Raw genomic sequence first — 20,617 nt, forward strand, 5'->3', positions numbered from 1 at the left:
AAAACATATTTTGCTGTTTTATAAGCTTAACGTTTATTAAACTACATTTTATTTAAAGTAACAAATGTCATAAAACATATTGAAAATAACAAACATAAATTCCACAAATGTATTTTATTTACAGCATCAGGTTGAAACTGTATATAGTAGCCTGATGTCTTAGGCTTACTGAATGCGCCACATTTGAAAAGGTCCCCCAAAAAAAAAAATGTATAATTTAATTTAAGCAATATTGGGTTTAAAAAAAAAAAAAAAAAAAAAAAAAAAACGAATCTTATTTGTTATTATTTTTACTATTTGCCTCATTACAGATGTATTATTCATATTGTATTATTTATTCATATGTATTTATGCAACTATTCAAGCAGTTGAGCATTTATATGAATATACATGTAAGCAATTTCATTCTAAATTGTAACTGGAAAGTTTCAAGAGCTCAAAACAACCATGTGAAATGTTTTCACAAACAGCAACATAATCAATTATGATAAGAAAACATTGTAATCTACTAAAATCTGTGTAATCAAAAAAGTTAACAAACACCTCTACACATACATTACTTTTCAGCATTAAAAAGAGCATGATTTGCCATTTACAAATCACTTAATCAATGGAATTTCAACAAAGAAAGATAGAATATTGATTGATTGATTGATGGATGGATTGATTGATAAGCATCAAGTCTGTATGATTCATCAATGTGCTGCTTCAGCAGGTAAGAATAAGGGAAGAAGTTTAACTAGAACATATAAATATATAACATATAATCTATAATCTTAATTATTCTAATCTTTGGTAGACTACCTCTGGGATAAAATAAATGATTCCAAAACTCTTTAGACTAATTTTTAATTTGTAAAATATTTTGACTGACATAAATACAGTGCGATATATGTCCTAACACCATAAATGACCAAAACATACATCTAGATATCAACATAAAATACACAGTAGCCAGCACTGTGACGGATAAAAGCAACTAACCCTGGTGACTGCCCGACCACAACAGCAGGTGGCAGTACTACCTGAAGATCTAATCGGGTGGACCAGAAATAACCTACAAATTCTGGATCTGGGCAGTTCAAACCAGTCGGAAAAGGTTCTTAAATGGGACCTCAGACAGGAGAAAGTACTACAAATTCAGCACAAAAGTCAAGCATGATTTGATTTTTTTTTCTAGGAAAGGTGCGTTCAGAAACGTAAAACCCTAAACCTGACATCCAAGATTTAGTTTAATTGCAATAGTAAGACAAAAGGCACAAGTTCAATTAGATCATTTATCAAAAGCAGCCATCAACAAAAAATACTGCAGCTTACAGATGCCTACAATTTTTTTTTCTTTTCTTTTTTTAGTTTTTTTTTTTGACTCCACAACCATTCAATAAAAGGTCCTGTGCCTGTTTTGGCTTCTTCAAGATTTCTGAAGTAGGAAACAAAACCATTGAGTTGTGAGAATAATCAAATACTTCCACCCATGTGTAGTGTGCACTTTACAAAGCTCTTAGACTTCTTGACAAGGAAATGAGATTGTTAAAAGGATCATTGAGCTCCATCTGATTCAATTCCAACGGCCTGTGCTCCTCACAACCTCCCGGCGGTGTGCTTTCATGCAAAGTTTGAGCAAATAATGTAACACTGTTCCATATTAGAGATCTTCGTCAACTCGTGAACCGTTACAGAGGAAAGCCTCCTTTTCCGGGGTCACACTGTCCCTGTTTAGACTGCAGGTGGGTTTGTACACACTCAGTTCCTCTTCCATACTGGAATGGGCCAGTGTGGCTTCAGTGCTGTGCCAGATTCCATAGCCAAAGTAGATTATGAGTCCTGGAGAGAACAGAGGGATATAAGAACACATTATTGACCGCACACGTGCCAGGAGGCCCACCAGAGGAAACTTGCAAAACTTGTATGTACATGCATTTTTTTTTACAAGCATATACTGGTTCATGCAGGAGTATGTGCTGTACCTATAGACATCCAGATGGCAAATCGTACCCAGGTACCCCTGTCCAGCTGCATCATCAGGTACACATTGACAAACATGCTGACCACTGGGATGAATGGAAGTAAAGGAACCTGTTGGAAGACATGAAGAAGTTACTTGTTATTAAAAATGACTGGAATGTGTAATTATATGCAGTGGTCAGTAATGTGTAATGGTTTTTCTGCACGCACGCACACACACACACACACACACACACACAAACACACACACACACACACACATATACATATAGTAATTGTTGTACTTCAACTTAAACATATTTAACTAGTTGCCAAGACATTCCTAATTTTCATACAGGTTTTTAATCAAACATTTCCATTTTTTTTTATATTTTATTTATTAAAGTAAAAAAATAATAGTATTTAAATATCCATAAGCTGTGGAGTTAAACTATTTAAAAGTAAATCACCAAGTTAAAATATATATTGGAAAAACAAAATATTCTTAATTGTAATATCAGGACAGATGTATTCCCCCGCCATAAAAAAAAAAAAAAACAGTAATATTTTAAAAAAGTCCATTCAAGTAACTGTGTATAAATCACATTTTTTAAATAAATGAATAGATCTGGAAACAAACAAACAAAACAGCATCTTATCAGTGAACCACATAATAACAGAAAACAGTATTTGGCTTCCTTATTTAACATTAGGTATATAACATTAGATATTAGGTATATAACATTAGATTCAATGAAAACTAAATCTATAAATAGAAAATCTACATATGCATTAGATGTTCATGTGCATTATGAGGTCTAACCTTAAAAGAGAGCTTGGTTTTATTCTGAGGTTGTCTCCAGATGATAAATGTGACTATGACACAAATGCTGAACAGGACACTGAGGATGACAATATTCCACACTGCACTTCCACCCAGGACGGCCAACAGACTAAAGCTGAAGATCAGCAGACCTGGAAAAGATGCCGTTTAGAAACCTCCAGAAAACAGCTGAATAAAGTATTAAATCTGTCTTAAAGTGGATTTCATACCAAGCAGACTCGCACAGATGTTAACAGTGTAGCCTGAAAGGTTGGAGGGTTCAGTGATGTTGGGGAAGAGCAGTGTTTTGAAGCTGAAACGCTCTTCTATGCCGGGAAGAATCCCCATGCTAGGTGTACTTATGGTCTCGCTCATTTCCATCTCGTCCGGTGTGTTGGCTATGTGATATGTTGGAGGAAACTGATCGGGCTGGTACCTGTAGTTCACAATATTATTTTACAATCAACAGCCAAACTGTAATGACACAAATTTAGTAATGCCTTAATTTCACATGCATCTGCCAACCTGAGTACTAGAACACAGGCAGCGACCAGCGTGTAGGCCAAAAGAGTTCCTATAGACATCAGATCAACCAGGTCCTTCAGGTCAAACAGGAAAGCCATAATAGCTGCACACGAAAGGAAAAGAACGATTTATGGTCATCAGTTTTGTTGATAGGATGATATTCACAATAAGCAGTTGAATTCAAAGCTTTATGTTCTATGTAGAGGACATGCATACTGTGTAGTACTATTTAGGCCAACATTACTTTTACATCTCTAGGTAAAGAAAATATAACCAGTACATAAGCTTTGTTCGTCAGTGAACAATAAAACAAATAAAAACAAATATTTTTGCAATCAGAAGAGACATTATTCATGAATTTTCAGCTGTTACAAAACATTTATCAACAATATTAAATAGTATAAATTAAATAGATAAAAAAGACACTTTCCACAAATAGGGTATTAAATAATACCACATTATTTTTTAACCTTCAAATGGATCAAGGGGGTGGGGGGGGGGGGTTAGAAATATTTTATCAATAATAACAAATATATGTTTTATGAATTCCAAAAAAAAAAAAGAAAAAAAAAAACTGTGTCATTTTATTTTTTCCTTTTCATAGGGGATAACCTGTATTAACCTTTATATAAAATAAATTGTATTTATTTACTATGGATTTATTAAACATGGTAGTTTTTGCAAATGTTTTTGATGATAATAATAATAATCATATCTGAAGTATCTTGAAAAGGGGTCATTTGAACAATTTTTAAGCATGTAGGGTTTTTTTTTATTCATGGATTAAAAGCAAAAAAAAAAAAAAAAAAAAGCCACAAATGACAATTGCAAGATATTAGATTTAAAAAATGCAATATAAAATTTAAATACATTATAAAGATATTATAGAATGTAAAATAAAATTTAATTTAGCCTTCCTTGCTGAAGGCTTAGTGATTGCTTAAAAGAGAAAGAAAGAAAAAGTGTCCTGTATTTGGACCCTATTCAAGGAAAGTGCTAAAAGCATAAGCAATTAAACTCTTTCAAACAGAAATACACAAAACTATTCACAATGTCAACAGACTCTTTAGTATGGTAAAACTGACATCATGATATCACGTCATGTTTGCACAATAAACCAAATAATTCACAGCAAAGTCTGTCTTACAAGTTTCTGTTCCAAGTAACTACTAGAATCATTTAGAAAAAGAAAACAAGAAATACCCTTTAGTTCTAGCAATTACATGTAACTGCTGTGTGTTTTATAAACAGTGAATTTCCAGCCTCCTTCCTATCGATGTGTACAGGCAACAGCAACAAAAGCAGCCCACTGGAGCTCCACCCTCCAATCCCACACTGCCCTCTGCTCTTACCAGCAATGACCCCGGAGGCCAGAGTGGACACGACGGGCGTCTTCTTCTCGCTCACTCGTGCCAGAAACGAGAAGAGCAGACCATCTCGGGCCATGGCAAAGATTATACGTGGGAGGGGGAACAAGGACCCCAAGAGACTGATCATGGGATGATCAAAAAAAAAGGAAGAGAGCAGAAAAGAAACACATAAGCCAACTGGGCAGCTGCCAGAGGTGGTGTCAAAGGCAGAAAGGGGATGCATCTGTTAAATGTACAGTTAAATGAATCCCCTCGTAGCTGTCGGGGACAGGCTGTGCCACCCGGCCCATTCCAGATAAAGGTTCAGTGTGGCGAAAATGCTGTTTTTCCATGCGACATGCTCTAGGTGGATGGATGCGCGATTATGCGAACGTAACGCGACGTCAGTGGATTAGTAGCATTAAAATTCGCTCACCTGCGACAATGCCTGCTGTTATAGTGGCGCGTATGGGTGTTTTTGTTCTCTCGTTGATCCCAGTCATGAATTTGAAGAGCAGGCCATCGTCAGCCATGGCCCAGATGACACGGGGCATGGGGAACATGGCGCCAAGCAGGCTGCCGCGAGAGATGGAGAAAACAAACCATGCCATGCAAAAAAGAGACACAGACATAGTGCATTCATACACTGCTGTGGTGTTATTATGAGAGAGCATCATGCCACAAACAGGCCACCCCCACCAATCAGAAGTGATATTAGACCAGCCAGAAAGAAAAAGAGGAAAATATTTGCAGGAGCATAAGGATCAATCTCTTGGCATGAATTTTTAATCATTAAAAGGATTACTTTAAAAGTGAAGCATGTAATTTCTGAAGTACAAGTGGCATTGCAAAAATAATGATAGTTTCCATATTTACTTCCCACCCTTTCCACCTCAGATGACCGCTTAAAGAAACTTAAACATATTTTGAAAGCACCAAATAGCCACAGCATATGCTCTTCTTGGAAATCGGCCTACAAATACTTCGAAACACTTCTAATGTAATTGGCTGGTTTTACACAACGTCTAGTGGATTTTGATAGGCTGTTAATGTTTTTATTGTTCGTTGGCTGGAAAACATCATTCTGAAAGTGATTTCAACAATTGTTCCTCTGTGTCGTTAATATCATAGTTGTGGTATGGCTTTCCCTATTCTCACAGAGGTAGAAATATTAATTTAAAATGTTATAATTACAGTTATAAACATTATATTTAAGTTATGCGTATATACATGTTATGTATGTATACACATTTACAGAATTTGTTCAAATTTGAATGTATTTGTTTTAAGTTTGTACACTCATCAACAAAAAAATTTATTTTTGTCAACTGAAATTAACTGTGGCATGACACAACTTGACTATTACTGCAAGCATTATTTGCAGCATTTAGTAGCAAGTAAATCAGATAACCATGAACAGATTTTCATATAGTATTTTTTTTTTTTTTTTTTGGTTGGTTGGTTGGTTGTTTGGTTGGTTAATTTTGGTATCAAATTCTATCAGACAAATTCTCTCCTTAACAGTAAGAAAAAAAATTATGTGGTTGGTTACACATTGTTTAAAGGGGTCATGACATGGGTTTTTTTATTTTATTATTATGGTCCCCAAGGTGCAATTATAGTATTACTATAGTAAAAAAAAAAAAAAAACTTTTAAAATGTAGTGAATTATGACATTTTCCCACCCTGTTTCTCATCCTTTGATTCAAACAGTCTGTTTTGGGTTGTTTCCCCTTTAAGAGTTCAGTGTTAACGCCCACTGTTATGATTGGCTAACGACATTTGACAGAACATTTGCGGATTGAGCGTAACTGTTTAGTAGCGGGTGATGCATTCGAAGCGATGGCTCTTGCGATGATAAAACCTTATATGTTTGAGCCGGAATCAGATGAGGAATCAGAGGAAAATGAACCATCACCACAACAACGAACACTGGATCAGCCCGTGTCCACATGGAAAGTGAAACTATTTTGAATTAATAAAAAAATTGTAACCCGAGACACTTGAAAACGGATTATTGTTGCATAATTATTCTATAGCTTAATATGCTAACAGTTTAACATTATTTACCTAATTTCAATGAAATGATGGGGTGTACCAAGGACAAAAATGCATGCACAGGCCATATTTGAAGATGCAGCATTGATGAGGCAACATTTTTAATCCTACTAGAAAGGCGACATATTTTCAAGATTCTCTTATACAAATGTGTTTATATTAGCCAGTGATTAAAAGTAATATTGTTAATACCCTTAAATGACAATTCTACATTTTCCCTGACGTCAGGATCTTTCGGCAGCGTATTCAAAGATGTTGTTTGTCCACAGCCAGGAACAGCACATCTGCATGGCATTGTAATTTTCCTGTACACAGACCCACTCGCTGTCCGTCGACTGAACACTTGTGAGGCGCGCGGCTCGACAACGATCCGAAATGAGCGTAGTTGTCTGGTGCTGGAGGCGGTCATATGCAAATGGTTGGAACGTCACTTCGCACCGTGACGTCACTTCTTACCATGGATCCAGAACGAGCTGTATTTAGAGCTTGATTAAATAAATGGCTCGTTTATAATAGGGAGGACGTCTTAAGCTATGAAACTTGCAGGACGTTTTAATGGTACAAAGACCTCTTATATTCCAAAAGATCAAGGCAAATTTGGTTTCTCATTTCATGACCCCTTTAAGCTATTTGTTTGTGTCTAAATCGGCGACAGTTCTCAACAATAATAAGCTGCAAAGTGGACCAGTTTTCATGCCGATAGTAAAAGTATAGGAAGATATTGAAATATATAACATTTACAGTATTTAATACTGAAAATACTGCAGTAACTGGGAACCAAAAAGATAAATGCCAATAAATCTACTTCAGCTCTGCAGCTACCAAGGTTATCATTAGTGACTCAGAAGTTAGACGGTTTGTTAGAAGAATAATAAGTTTAGGCCTTGGACAGATCATGCAGAAGACTTCTTCACTTAAGGGGTCATATGATGCTGCTAAAAAGAACATTATTTTGTGTAATACAATATGTTTATGCGTCTTAAGGTTAAAAAAAACCACATTATTTTCCATATAATGTACATTATTGTTTCTCCTCTATGCCCTACCTTCTGAAACGCATCAATTTTACAAGGCTCATCATTCTGAATAAGCGAGGTGTGCTCTTATTGTCCAGCTATCTAGTGCATTGTGATTGGCTGAATGCCTCAAGCATGTGACGGAAATGTTATGCCCCTTAACATACTATGTCGTCTCCCTGGATATTGGTCTAATTCACGTCAGAGGGAGTGTAAGGCACGTTTATAAACCGAATATCTTAAATCTTAAGTAATGTGTGGATTAGTGCAGCGGTCCCTGACCTTTTTAGCGCCAAGGACCAGTTTAATGTCAGACAATATTTTCACGGACCGGGCTTTAAGGTATAAATACAACTACAAAAAAAAAAAATGATATGACTGGCATAAAAGCTGTGTTATATTGTAGTATAATAATAAACATGAATCAACTGTGTAAACGTATGCAACTTTATTAGCAGCTTCCTTGTAACATCGCACCAACAACATAACATTAATAACATTTTCTCTGCCCCCTAACCTAACGCTCACTAAAATAATGCTGCATTCCAGGCAGGTTTTTGAGCCCATAAGTCACGATTTCAAACCACGACTTACGACTTCGTACCGTTCCAGGCAAGTCACGCCAAACTTCCTGAGCGCAAAGAATTGTAGCTAGATTATTAATTTAATTGCAACGTTACACTGTCCTAAAATCAATTTTTCAACATGTACCGCCTGCATAAACACTGCATCCATAGGCAATATTATTCGTAGGGGCTGCCATCGTTGTTTCACGTGCTGTGTGTCGTTTGGAACTCGGAGTACATCGATCTAGTACGAGTTCACGGGTGAGAAGTCACGGGTTTGACTGCTGTTCCAGTGTACTTTCACAGGTTGGAAAAACACGGGTTACTGATTGCCTGGAACACGGCATAAGATACTGCAAAAATCCTGGTCCTTGGACTTCTGGTCCAATCAGCGCAGGGCTGTGCCACAGTGTTTTGTGTTGAAAATGTAAAATATATATATAATGAGCGAGTACATCATGAATCCATTTTTCAAACCGTGTTTTTGTCTTACCCTGAATCGGACTATATTCTGACTATTTTAGTCTGGTTGGGGTTGGCAACGCTGCAGAGCATCACAGTGCCTGCGTGACTCGCCATAGATGTAAACAGAGTGAAGTAACTCCAGCTACAATGTTCTTCCGCCAGACGCAAGCGGCAAAAGTTACCGACTGCAGCTTTAATGTAAGTTATTTAATTCTTTCTTGTGTGGCCCGGTACCAAATGATGCACGGATCGGTACCGGACCGCGACCCGGGGACATGCACCGTTTCAAACTATTAAGTTTGGTTTGATGAACTGGTTGGACCGGTTCACTAAGAAGATCCCGTTAAATAGAAAGATTTGTACGCCTTCTTTCTTTGCATGAACATTTGAGCGGCTTTATGCAAATCTTCTCACATAGTGACATAGAGATGTGGGGACGTGTTAGAATGAGCTGTTTTAGGGGAGTGTGTACAAGTCTTAACTTTTATAAAGAATATCTCTTTGGATTTTAAACTTTAGTCTTTGCAACTTTACAGATCTCCTGCACCAAGAGCTTGTAACACTCCAAAGAGAAAGGAACAATTTAAATTGCATCAGATGACCCCTTTAATAGTGTACACACAATTCATACTTCACAATACAAACATTTCTGAGCAACGATATCTAGTGTGAATTCATGTAGGTAATTTCTATAAGACTAATTACTGCCTGACTTTTATGGACAAAAAAAAAATGTGTAGCATCCAGCCTTACTCCCATTCATAGCCTGGATTGAGTGTTGCATAACTGAGAAACAGGATTCATAACTCAGCACACCAAGTTTCCCTATATATTTTTAGCTAGGGGTTCATATGAGCTACCTCAGATAAATATATACACACACTATCCTGCAATCCAGTCCCAGACTGCACTCTCTGAACCTCCCTGAGGTTGTCCGAGTACACTTAGTAAACTTTAATGATTGGGATGGTCAACTTCTGAAAAGTTGCGCTATCAAAATGACTGAAGTCTTTTAAACTGCAATCAGGCTTAATTACATCCATTCTTTTCGAGGAACATGATTAATTCTTAATTTTATGAACATTTTAGTGCTCTACCATGCAGGGGTGAACTATTTTACTCTAGACTGGGCTGTAGTGTGTGTTCAAACAATGCCTGACTGGTAGGATGAATGCTTACCTGGTAGACAGGGCGCAAAGGGAGCCTACCGCCACAGCGTATGTGGCTCCTTCCCAGCCAACATACTTAAAGGCCGCGGGAAGAGGGCTGTTCTTATCCAGCATGTAATACGGCATCATCATGGTGAGGGCTGCTGATACACCAAAGTATGCTACAAAACAGATAAGGAGGGAGGAGACGATGCCAATGGGAATGGCTCTCTGGGGGTTCTTCACCTCCTCACCTGTGATAAGAAACAAGATATTATTATTTGTTAAAAAGAAACAGTAAAAGGTTGCAGGCTGGACTCAAACCTGCATCATCCATTTAAGCAACTAAGCTCAACACGTCAGTAGCTAACTGCTGTGTCACAGCATAAATAACAGGGGTGAACCAAAGAAGGCCAAAAACAGACCTATGCCCGGACTATCAAATTACACGAGTTCTTAGAAATTGTATTTTTCCATAGAGAAAATTAATGTTACAAAATACCCGTTTATTTTCAGCCCTTTACATTATTGATATGAGGGTTTTTCATTTTGTGCCATCCTATCCCATGACATGACTGATTATTATTGTGTAAAACTGAAAACCGATAGTTGGTTGTCTTTTAATTAGTGTCTCCACAAATACTATGGCTATTTCAAAGTGTAAAAAAAAATAAAAATAGTGCAAAAAAAAAAGAAAATAAATTAAACCGTTGATTCAGCAAGAATGCATTAATCTGATCAAAAGTGATATTAAAAACATTTATATTGTTATAAAAAAAATAAAAAAATAATATATATATATATATATAAATATATATATATATATATATATATATATATATATATATATATATATATATATATATATATATATATATATATATATATATCAGTTTCTACAAAAATATTAAACTGTTTTTAAAATTGATACCCAAACTTTTGAACGGTACTGTACATTACATTTACATTCATTCAATTACAGTACATTTATTCTTGCCATTAAGTCAATTAAAAGCACACTGCATGTGAAATCTTTCATTTTAAGAAGCCTTGGAGCAAGAAAATGACTCAGCTGCAGCAGTTAGTGGTGCGAGCATGTTCGCTTTTGGCAAAAGTTTCTGTGGTTTGACCTTGTGCAGAAGTGTCTTCATGCCATCAGTGCCAGAGAGAGCAAAGGAACATGGCTATATCACCACTCCTGACCAGCATGTTGGAGGAGAAGGGTTTACTGAATCTGAACCACAGCTACAGAGAGGGAGATGAGTCCAGGCCAACCCTGAAACACTCTAGCCAATCGAATTCAAGGGTATGTGGGGGAGTGAACCGCCATAAAAGAGGGGGCCCAGAGGCAAACCATAAGCAGAGATCTACTGAGAATATCCATGCCATACTATTATAAACAAAAAGGAAACTCTAAATAACTTTGACCAAAGCGTCATGAACGCAAGCCAAATATTTAGGTAGCATAATAGCCTCACTGTTGTTCAATTTTACACTTATTAAAGGCATTTATGCATACAAAATAGGCTTCTTGCACAATTTACTCTCACTAACCTCATGTTTGCAGACAATGCATCGTATATTTGAGCTTTTCAACAGAATTTTAGAAGAAAATGGTGCCTTCTTAATATTAAACAGTGTAGAGAGTCTTTAGTTACCTGTAGTTGCAATACAGTCGAACCCAACGAAGGCGTAAAAGCAGGTAGCTGCCCCTGATAAGACCCCTGTGAAGCCGAAAGGCATGAACCCACCTTCACCCAGAATCTCTTTTGATGGCAGGGGCTGTGTAGCGCTGCTCAGAGAGAGTAATTTACACAAATTATAACATGCCATTTAAATTTGAAAGAGGAAGTGTGTCATTTCTGCAAAACTATGGCGCCAACAAAAAAAAAAAAAAGAAAACAGCAAAAATATAAAATATGCTAACATGCGTAAGTCCACTGAGGTCAATCATTAGTATAATTTTTCAGTCTCAATTTTGTGAGGTAACACTGGAAAACAAAATCCTACTGACCTGAAAATTTTTTAATGGTATATAATTTTGTGGAATAATTGTAATTACATATCTCAATATAAATATATATATATATATATATAAATAATCTCTGAGTAGTGAAACATAACTCACTTAATGGTGGAATTGGTTCCATAGAGAATCTCATCAGGGTCCAGGTGCCAGTTCTTCAGTGTACCTTTAACCAGTCCAGATACAACCATGAACAACAGCACCAGGACGTTGATGCAGGTGAACACTTTGTTGACCATGGCTGACTCCTTCACGCCGAAGGCCAGCAGGCCTATAGCAAACATACATAACGTAGTTCAAAACACTACGGAACAAAGTCAACACGAACATCCGCTAAATATTTACATTCAAAAGCTTTCATTATCAGAATGAATCAGTGTGTTTTGAAATTATTATTTATATACATAACAAATTACGATACTCTAATACTGGTCAGTCATGGCTCCCTATGTAATTAGTGCTATTGTCATGTTTTACCTGTGAGAGTAAGGATGATGAATACTGAAAACATATCTGGGTACTCCGCCAGAATCCCCGGGGCATTCATGGACATGTACTGTCGACAAAAATGCTCAATTTGTTTTCCAATCAGCTCATCAAATGTGGCACTCCAAGCTCGGGCGACACTTGATGTACCTGAGAAGGTTTTACAGATTGAGTAACATCATATAGCAATGAGAGAAAACATAAGGAAATAAAAAAAAAAAAACTACACCATACATCAGTTTACAGACTTTATTTTCATAGCATTACACAATTTTAAAGATGATATTAAGTAACAATATATATATATATATATATATATATATATATATATATATATATATATATATATATATATATATATATATATCTGTTGAACCCAAAAGAGGATATTTTGAAGAATGTGTGTAAGGCAAACAATTGATGGTCCCCATTGACTTTCATAGTACGTGTGTCCAGCTTTGGAAGTCAATGGGGTCCATCTACTGATTGGTTACCCATTCCCCAAAATATATTTTTTCATATTCAACAGAAGTAAGTTAGTCATACAGGTTTGGAATAACTTGAGGGTGAGTAATTAACAGAATTTTCATTTTTAGGGTGAACTATCCCTTTAAGTGATATTGTGTGTTGTCTCACCTATTACATATGAAAGTATAAGGTTCCAGCCAGTTATAAAGGCCCACAGCTCCCCAACAGTCACATAGCTGTACAGGTATGCTGAGCCCGTTTTTGGCACTCTCGCCCCAAACTCTGCATAGCAGAGGCCCGCGAGCACTGAGGCCATGGCTGCGATGAGGAACGACAGGACGATGGCTGGTCCTGCGTTTTCTCGGGCCACGGCTCCAGCGAGGACATACACCCCAGCTCCCAAGGTGCTGCCCACACCAAGAGCCACCAGGTCAAATGTGTTCAAGCATCGGGAGAGCCGCGAATCCTCCGAGTTGCAGTCGACAACCTTCAACCTTAGCAGCTGTTTCCCGAAACGCAGAAGCTTTTTCAAAAACATCATTGATTTGATTTGGCGACAGCTTCTTTTTGTGCCTCGTTTTATCAGAGTTCCTCCTTTCACAATATTTCTGGTTCGCCCACAAACGCAGAGGATTCACAGTGTTCAGAATACTGTTCAGGAGTGACACTTATCTGTAGGAAAAAGAGAGTAATGGACTTGAGAAAGTGGCAGTGGCAGTTTATACACCCTCAAATGTATGATGTCAAATGATTAGTGATGCACAACAATAATATTTATCAGTGACTATATCATTTTCCACATTTTTGTTCCATTAATTTTTTTTTTTATTTTTCTCAGGGAATCGTACTTCACTTAAACTTTATTTCCAGAGATGAACAAAAATGCAACAGTAATCATATGGCGGTAAATGCGGTTAGCACTCCCCAGTGTGACCAAAGTAACTCGATATTTTCCAGATATTTCCCACCAGATATGAGTGGGATATGCAAACCTTTTTCTTTTTTTCATTGCTTTTTAAAGCTCCAGGACACAAACCAGCACATCTGAGGTGAGAATAGTAGCTGTCCAGTAAGGGCCTAAAAACACGTAGAACACTGACCCATATTCACTTTAACTTCAAGCCAAGTACCAAAACTAAACCCAGTACAAATCTGATGACACTGAAAGAGAAAATGACGCAATATTCTGAACCGCAACCAAGCCTCTTGAATGAAAAGCATATTGTGACCCCCGAAGGCCAAATGTCAAAATGTACTGTACTGTACGTGCAAATGGGCAGCCGTTCTCCAGTCAATAAGTTCATACAGCTGCACTCTTTTCCCAAGTGTTGAGTAACATGGAGTGAAATCCATAAAATGTGACCGGTGGCAGAGCTGGAGAGGCCCACTGGGGATAATCCATCATACTCACACAAACTGACATGTATTACATAACCAAGAGCAGAACTTAATGGCAAAAATACATGCAACTGCACAAGAACAATTAAGATCTGTTTGCAAGCTCTATGAAAACAGCCTGTTCTGAGAAGGTAATTTGTTAATGAATGTAAATGAATCTCTCTATGCATAAAGCTAGCATAACACTAAACTGTGAAGCAGTAAATTTGATCTTTTCTCACATAGTAATAATAATTATTATTATTACCATTATTATAACTTTTTATCAGTAAATAACTAAAAGTTGTTACACCACTACATTTTTTTTCAGCAGTATGAAAGGTAACTGAGATTCTTCATTGTTTTTGGCTAAATATTTAGTAGTCTGAGAAATAAATAAAATATAAAGTTCATTGAAAAACACACACACTAACACACATATAAACACACTGTGTGTACTCATAGCTTGTAGTTACCAAATATAGTTCACTTTTTCTTTAAATAGTAGCTTGAATGTAATTTATCTACTTGTAATTATGTGTAACTTGTCTCTTGAGAGGCTCTGGTTTCAAAATATGTTCCTTAACACAGAGTTTGAGTCTATAAATGAATCTACTATGAATCATGACCCAGTTATCTTTCCTCTGAGAAATCTCACATCTAAACAGCGTAAAAAGATGACATAAGGAATCACTTCCTCTCATGCCACACTTAAATGGAAAGTTCTTTCGGATGCCTTGGACCTTAGAAACGTGGAAGCACGTAAATAGAGTCACTCGAGCAGTACTGCACATTTAACTGTTGTCATTTTAACCACGCAAGCGTGGATATGAGGGCCTGACTGGAAAAAACCGGTTGTTGAAACAGCAAACATAAACTTTAGTCAAATTTCCCACATGTAAACCGGAAGTTCATTAAATTGAGAATAGCAGTGTGACTAAAGAAAACCAGAGTATAGGTTTAAAGCTGTGCACAAGACAGAATCAATAAAATGTCTGTCTATTTTTGTTGTTGTTTTCTTAAATGCACAATTATTTTTTTGATCAAGCTTTAGCAACTAGTATGACCATGCGCTACAGGAGTTTTCAGAATAAATCAGTGTTGTAAGCAAAAACTTAAGATTTGTGTGAACATGAATGAAAAAACATACACACACACACAAAGAAATGAAAGGTCTGATTTTTATGGTAGGTTTATTTTACCATATGGAGAGAATATCAACCAAAAAATCTAGGGAAAAAAACACATTATAAAAAGTTTAGAAATTGATTTGCATTTCAGTGAGTGAAATAAGTATTCAATCCCCTAGCAAAACAAACCAGTTTTGCACACATCTCAGGAGGGACTTTTGATCCACTCCTCTTTGCAGATTCTCTCTCAATCCTTAAGGTTCCTTGGCCGTTGTTTGGCAACTCAAAGTTTCAGCTCCCTCCTAAGATTGTCTGTAGGATACAGGTCTGGAGACTGGCTAGGTCACTCCATGACCTTAATGTGCTTCTTCTTGAGCCACTCCTTTGTTGCCTTGGTGGTATGTTTTGGGTCACTGTAATCCTTGAAGACTTATCCATGACTCATCTTCAGTGTTCTGGCTGAGGGAAGATGGTTCTCGTCCAAGAGTTTACAATACATGGCTCTGTCCATTTGCCCCTCACTGCAGTGAAGTTGTCCTGTACCCTTAGCAGAAAAACAGTCCCAAAACATAATATTTCCATGTGATGGTGTTGTTGGGGTCATAGTCACCATTTCACTCCCTCCAAAGACGGCGAGTCGAGTTAATGCCAAAGAGCTCAATTTTGGTCCATTCTGACCATAGCACTTTCTCCCAAACCTTCTCTGAATCATTATATGTTTTTTGGCAAACTTTTAATTTGGCAATTCTTGAGCAGGGGGACCTTGGGGGCCCTGCAGGATTTCAGTTAATTGTGGCGTAGTGTGTTACCAATGTTTTGCTTGGTGACTGTCGTCCCAACTGCCTTAAGATCATTTACAAGCTCCACCCATGTAGTTCTGGGCTGATACCTCACCTTTCTCAGGATCATCCTTACCCCACGAGGCAAGATCGTGCATGGAGCTCCAGACCGAGGCCGACTGATGGTTCTTTTGTATTTCTTCCATTTCCTTATAGCCCATTCAAGCCTTGTGCAGATCTACAATCTTGTCTCTGACATCCTTTAACAGCTCTTTGGTCTTGCCCATGGTGGTAGGTGAGTTTAGAGTGGAAGATACAGATTGTGTGGAACAGTATCTTCTACACCTAACGAGCTGACATTAGGAGTAACTTCTTAAAGTGACAGGACTAAACTGTGTTCCACATGGGCACATAACCAATCTGTGGGAGCCAGAATCAGAGCCACTGAGTTGAATCAGTGTAATCCAAGCACAAGCTGTTCCTTAGGGTCTGCTGTCCAGTTGGACCTCATTCAGATATCCCAGCATTCCCTGAGTGAGCTGGTCTAAACTGCTCTTTGGTGTGACATCAGACATGTAGAAATGTCTTTATCTTTGCCATGCTGTAGGAATGCTGACAGACCAACAATGCTGTGAAGGTATTTTAGAATAGATTTATAAGTAATGATTAAATGGAATTGCAACACATGGCAACAATTTCAAGATGCCTCACATAAAGACCAACAACACCACTGTAAACAATTTATATACATAATGAAATGAAACTGAGGTGTTTTACTCACAAACATTTCAGAAGATCTCTAATACTGCAAATGTTTTTTAGAGAGCACATTAAGCTGGCATCATCCACATGACAGTGTGTTTGAAACATCTAGGCTATGGATTTTTCCATACATCTGTAAATAAATCCTGATAGCTTCAACTGACAGCAGGGTTGGGTAAGGTTAACAGTGCCATCGATTGCCATTCCAGCTCAGTCAGGACTAGCGAGGTGACCATAGACATGCACATGCAATTTATCTGACTAAATTAAGCAGGTGGGTAGAGCAGGGGTGTGTTGCCTGAGCACCAATCAGTGGGCGACTTTCTGTTATGGTATTCAACGTGCAGTGCAGAGCAGTGAAACTTTGGCCTTGGGATGCTTGTGGCTTTTTATTTTGCATTTAATCACAACATTACTTACAGTCCCATCAGAATGTGAACTGTGTAATCTTTAAATACATTACTGCATTATCTTAAAATAGATAAGTGATCCTATTTTAGCATCAATATGGGCTTGAGTACTGACGTCACAAACGTTTAGTGTATCATAACCACAACACAAGTCCTTCTAGAAACAGCAAGATAGGATAGGGTCAAGGGCACAGAGTCTAACCAGAACTTGTGTTTTGTTGATGTGTTTTTGCCAACGTCTATCCAATCATAAGAGAATGTTTAGAGTGGTCACAATGTACCTGGCACCATCTGACTACCCTTAGCCTCTAACTCATGACTGTAATTTGATTTTGGAATGTATGCGACAAATATTCTTCAGTTTAGTTTTTTTTTTTACATTTACATTTACATTTATTCATTTAGCTGATGCTTTTATCCAAAGCGACTTACAATTGCTACATATGTCAGAGGTCGCACACCTCTGGAGCAACTAGGGGTTAAGTGTCTTGCTCAGGGACACACTGGTGCCTCACAGTGGATTAGAACCCGGGTCTCTCACACCAAAGGCATGCGTCTTATCCACTGCGACAAAACCCCTTCTAAAAAAACTTTCTTTTTGTTAATAGTAGCCAAGCAAGTTCTCCACCCGTGACACTGTCATTGGCCTTCCTACAAACACTGAAGAGATATGCAACAGACCCTAAAATCACAGGTTGAAAAGGACATCGCATGATTAAATAAAATGCAATGCAATAAGATAATTGGCCTAATAATCATGCATAAAACTGTATATATAATGTGCCTAGAAGTTGAACAGTGCTTGAATTTGTCCAGCAAAAGTTGATTTGCAGCGTCAAGAACAATTGCAACTTAAGTTCTCACAGTCGTGACACAATTTCTCGCTATAGACATTGCAACTGTGGTAAAATTATGCTTTACAGTATAATAGACCATCCATTTGAAATCAAATTAACGCCTTTTAACCATATTTATCAGTCTAATGGTGAGTTTATAACCATTTCCAATGTATTTTGATGCTTCTAATGGATCTAAAGCAATAGAACTCTGCTGACAGACACTCTAATACTAATTGGCTGATGGTGAGTTAATCACTCAAATTCATTTTAATTACACATCTGGGATTGAACCTGCAACCTTTCAGACAGCAGTTCAGGATCTAAACCACTATAGGCTGCCACTCAGAGATTCCTCAAGGCTTGTTTTTAGCATGTCACATGCGGAGTGTCAGGTAACGTGTTGTGTGTTGGGGACACAGATAGATGCATGTGACCTAATTATGAGAAACTTGCACAAAAAAAAAAAAAAAAAAAAAACAGTTTACAAAACACAGAAGACCTGCAGGGTGAGTCCATGAGGTCACAAGTCACAAGACGTACATAATCAAAACATTTCTACCTCCTACTAAAGATAGCTCATGTTTTTTTTTTTTTATTATGAGCCAGTAAATCTCATTTAATAAAATGAAATTCCTATTGGTTTGAAATGACAAATAAATGTAGAATTGTAGGTGTTATAAACTTCATATTGCACCATGACAAAAAAAAAAAAAAAAGTTTGGGATTCATTAAACACACCCACATATGCTATTATTATCATTTTTGTGTGTGCGTGTTTGTAGTATCTCTATCTATAGCATAACGGTGTAAACAGTCAAAGATCATCAGCGCTGTCGTGTATGATGCCCTTGACTGTGATTTATATAATATGGAAACATCCTAAAATGTATTCCTCTGACATACAAGCAGCTTTAAGAGGATTTTCTGAAATCTGGAGCATTAAAAGGCCTCTATGTTGCAGAAAGCATCTAGACTGAGGAAGAAGCATTTCACATACAGTGACTCGGATGCAAATTAAAGATCCCCAACAGAAAGCTCTCCTAGTGGCAGCATGTTTGACTTGTTTACATATAAATACAGCTCTTGGTATGGCATGCATTAGTGAGTGTTGATGGAACAAGGTTTTCCATGTTTGCAATGAGAAGACATTGCTTACTAACACATAGTAAAGCATGTAATCATTTAAAAAACAATTCAGCACAAGAAAAAAATGTATACAAACACTCAGACTGATTACATTTTTTGTTATATAAATCATAAATGACTATCTGAAAAATATAATGACATTCTGATAGCAATAATCTTTGATGTTACATCAGCTCTTATGGCATGAGGTGACACACCTCTCTCTTTTAGATCAGTTTACTCTTAAGAGCAGAAGAGACTCCAGCTCACTTATAAATAGAAAAAGATTTATCTGCAGTGAAGACCAATTGAAAGACCATTTATTTATTCAAATTTTGGCATCATGTGAAGTACAAATAATTTTTTTTAATGTATTCTTTAATAATTTTTAAGGTAATACAACAATAATATTTAAGTTAATACAACAATAATATTACATTTTTCTGTTCAAACGATCGACTGTATGATATGCTGCTACGATCTTTAAAAATGAAAACCAGAATGCTCACTATCTAGTGCTAACGAAGGTGCAGTGTCTCAAACCAAATCACAGGTTTAAGCAGCGGCAGTTTTTATAAACCTAAAAACATTTTAATGTCCTCTTTTCCCCTGCAGGATAGACTACATTACGAGGCGGGAGACCCCGTGCGCCCCGTCCCACGTTTTCCTGCCCTGCCTGATAACGGAGCGCTGCGCTGAATTAAACCATGTGCTGTCCGTCCGAGCGAGTTTCAGATCGATTGATTTGTAACTTTAGGCTAATTATAGTAAGACAGCGTTAATTAAATAAATGTTCAGTGCTGATGGACGTTTTAGAAAACGCCTTAGACAAGAAAGCAACTGGTGTACCAGATGTTGGTCTTACCTTGCAGCTGGTCTCAGAGCAGAACAGACCGGATCTAGTGATTCTTCTTGTGTTGCTGGAAAACTTCTATCATAATGTTTGCTCCAGCTCTGTGGTTATGTGGGCTGATCCTGACAGGTGGTGTAACTGCGTGTGTGGGTCTGCGATGTGTAAGGTAACGTACATGGATCAAGTTTCATTGCGGTTTTGTACATGCTCCTCCCGAATTTTACTATTCGCTGTAAAGAAACCGGAATGCAAAATGTTAAACTTAAGTTTAAATCTTCAAGGCAATAAAAAAGAAAGTTTGCAGATCAAATGCAATCAATGTAATAATTTATGAAGTGATGAGGAAGCTGCAGCCTACACTAAAAACTTGATCCAAAAATTCTTCCAATCCAGATAAATATATTAAAAGCACTTGCCAAATACAAATAAAATCTAGCTTAGTGAAGAAATTGAAAGGCTATAATTTTG

The 20,617-nt window shown here is 37.2% G+C and overlaps 1 protein-coding gene across 2 annotated transcripts; it reads right to left on the reverse strand.

Annotated features, from left to right (window-relative positions):
• Positions 1 to 8: 8 nt before the first annotated feature.
• On the reverse strand, positions 9 to 20,301 carry LOC128021213 (high affinity cationic amino acid transporter 1-like). 2 transcript variants are annotated; one of them, XM_052608252.1, is made up of 12 exons: positions 20,162 to 20,301; positions 13,043 to 13,546; positions 12,398 to 12,556; positions 12,023 to 12,191; positions 11,553 to 11,686; positions 9,926 to 10,148; positions 4,645 to 4,781; positions 3,293 to 3,395; positions 2,998 to 3,203; positions 2,768 to 2,919; positions 1,968 to 2,076; positions 9 to 1,824 (listed from the first exon to the last, which is right to left on the reverse strand). In XM_052608252.1, the coding sequence occupies exons 2-12, from the start codon at positions 13,413 to 13,415 to the stop codon at positions 1,646 to 1,648; spliced, it is 1,944 nt and encodes a 647-aa protein (XP_052464212.1). In that variant the 5' UTR covers positions 13,416 to 13,546; positions 20,162 to 20,301; the 3' UTR covers positions 9 to 1,645. The 2 variants fall into 2 exon arrangements, with proteins under 2 accessions (XP_052464212.1, XP_052464211.1); XM_052608251.1 differs by lacking the exon at positions 4,645 to 4,781 and adding an exon at positions 5,078 to 5,217.
• Between the last annotated feature and the right edge of the window lie 316 nt (positions 20,302 to 20,617).

Source organism: Carassius gibelio, chromosome A10, assembly GCF_023724105.1.
Source record: "Carassius gibelio isolate Cgi1373 ecotype wild population from Czech Republic chromosome A10, carGib1.2-hapl.c, whole genome shotgun sequence".
NCBI lineage: Eukaryota > Metazoa > Chordata > Actinopteri > Cypriniformes > Cyprinidae > Carassius > Carassius gibelio.

Coding starts and splice junctions, on each gene's coding strand:
- LOC128021213 (XM_052608251.1), bottom strand. CDS start 13,415: ATGATGTTTTTGAAAAAGCTTCTGCGTTTCGGGAAACAGCTGCTAAGG. Junction 3,396..5,077: donor AACAGCAGGCATTGTCGCAG/GTGAGCGAATTT, acceptor TTTCGTGTGCAG/CTATTATGGCTTTCCTGTTT. Junction 2,920..2,997: donor CATCTGTGCGAGTCTGCTTG/GTATGAAATCCA, acceptor CATCTTTTCCAG/GTCTGCTGATCTTCAGCTTT.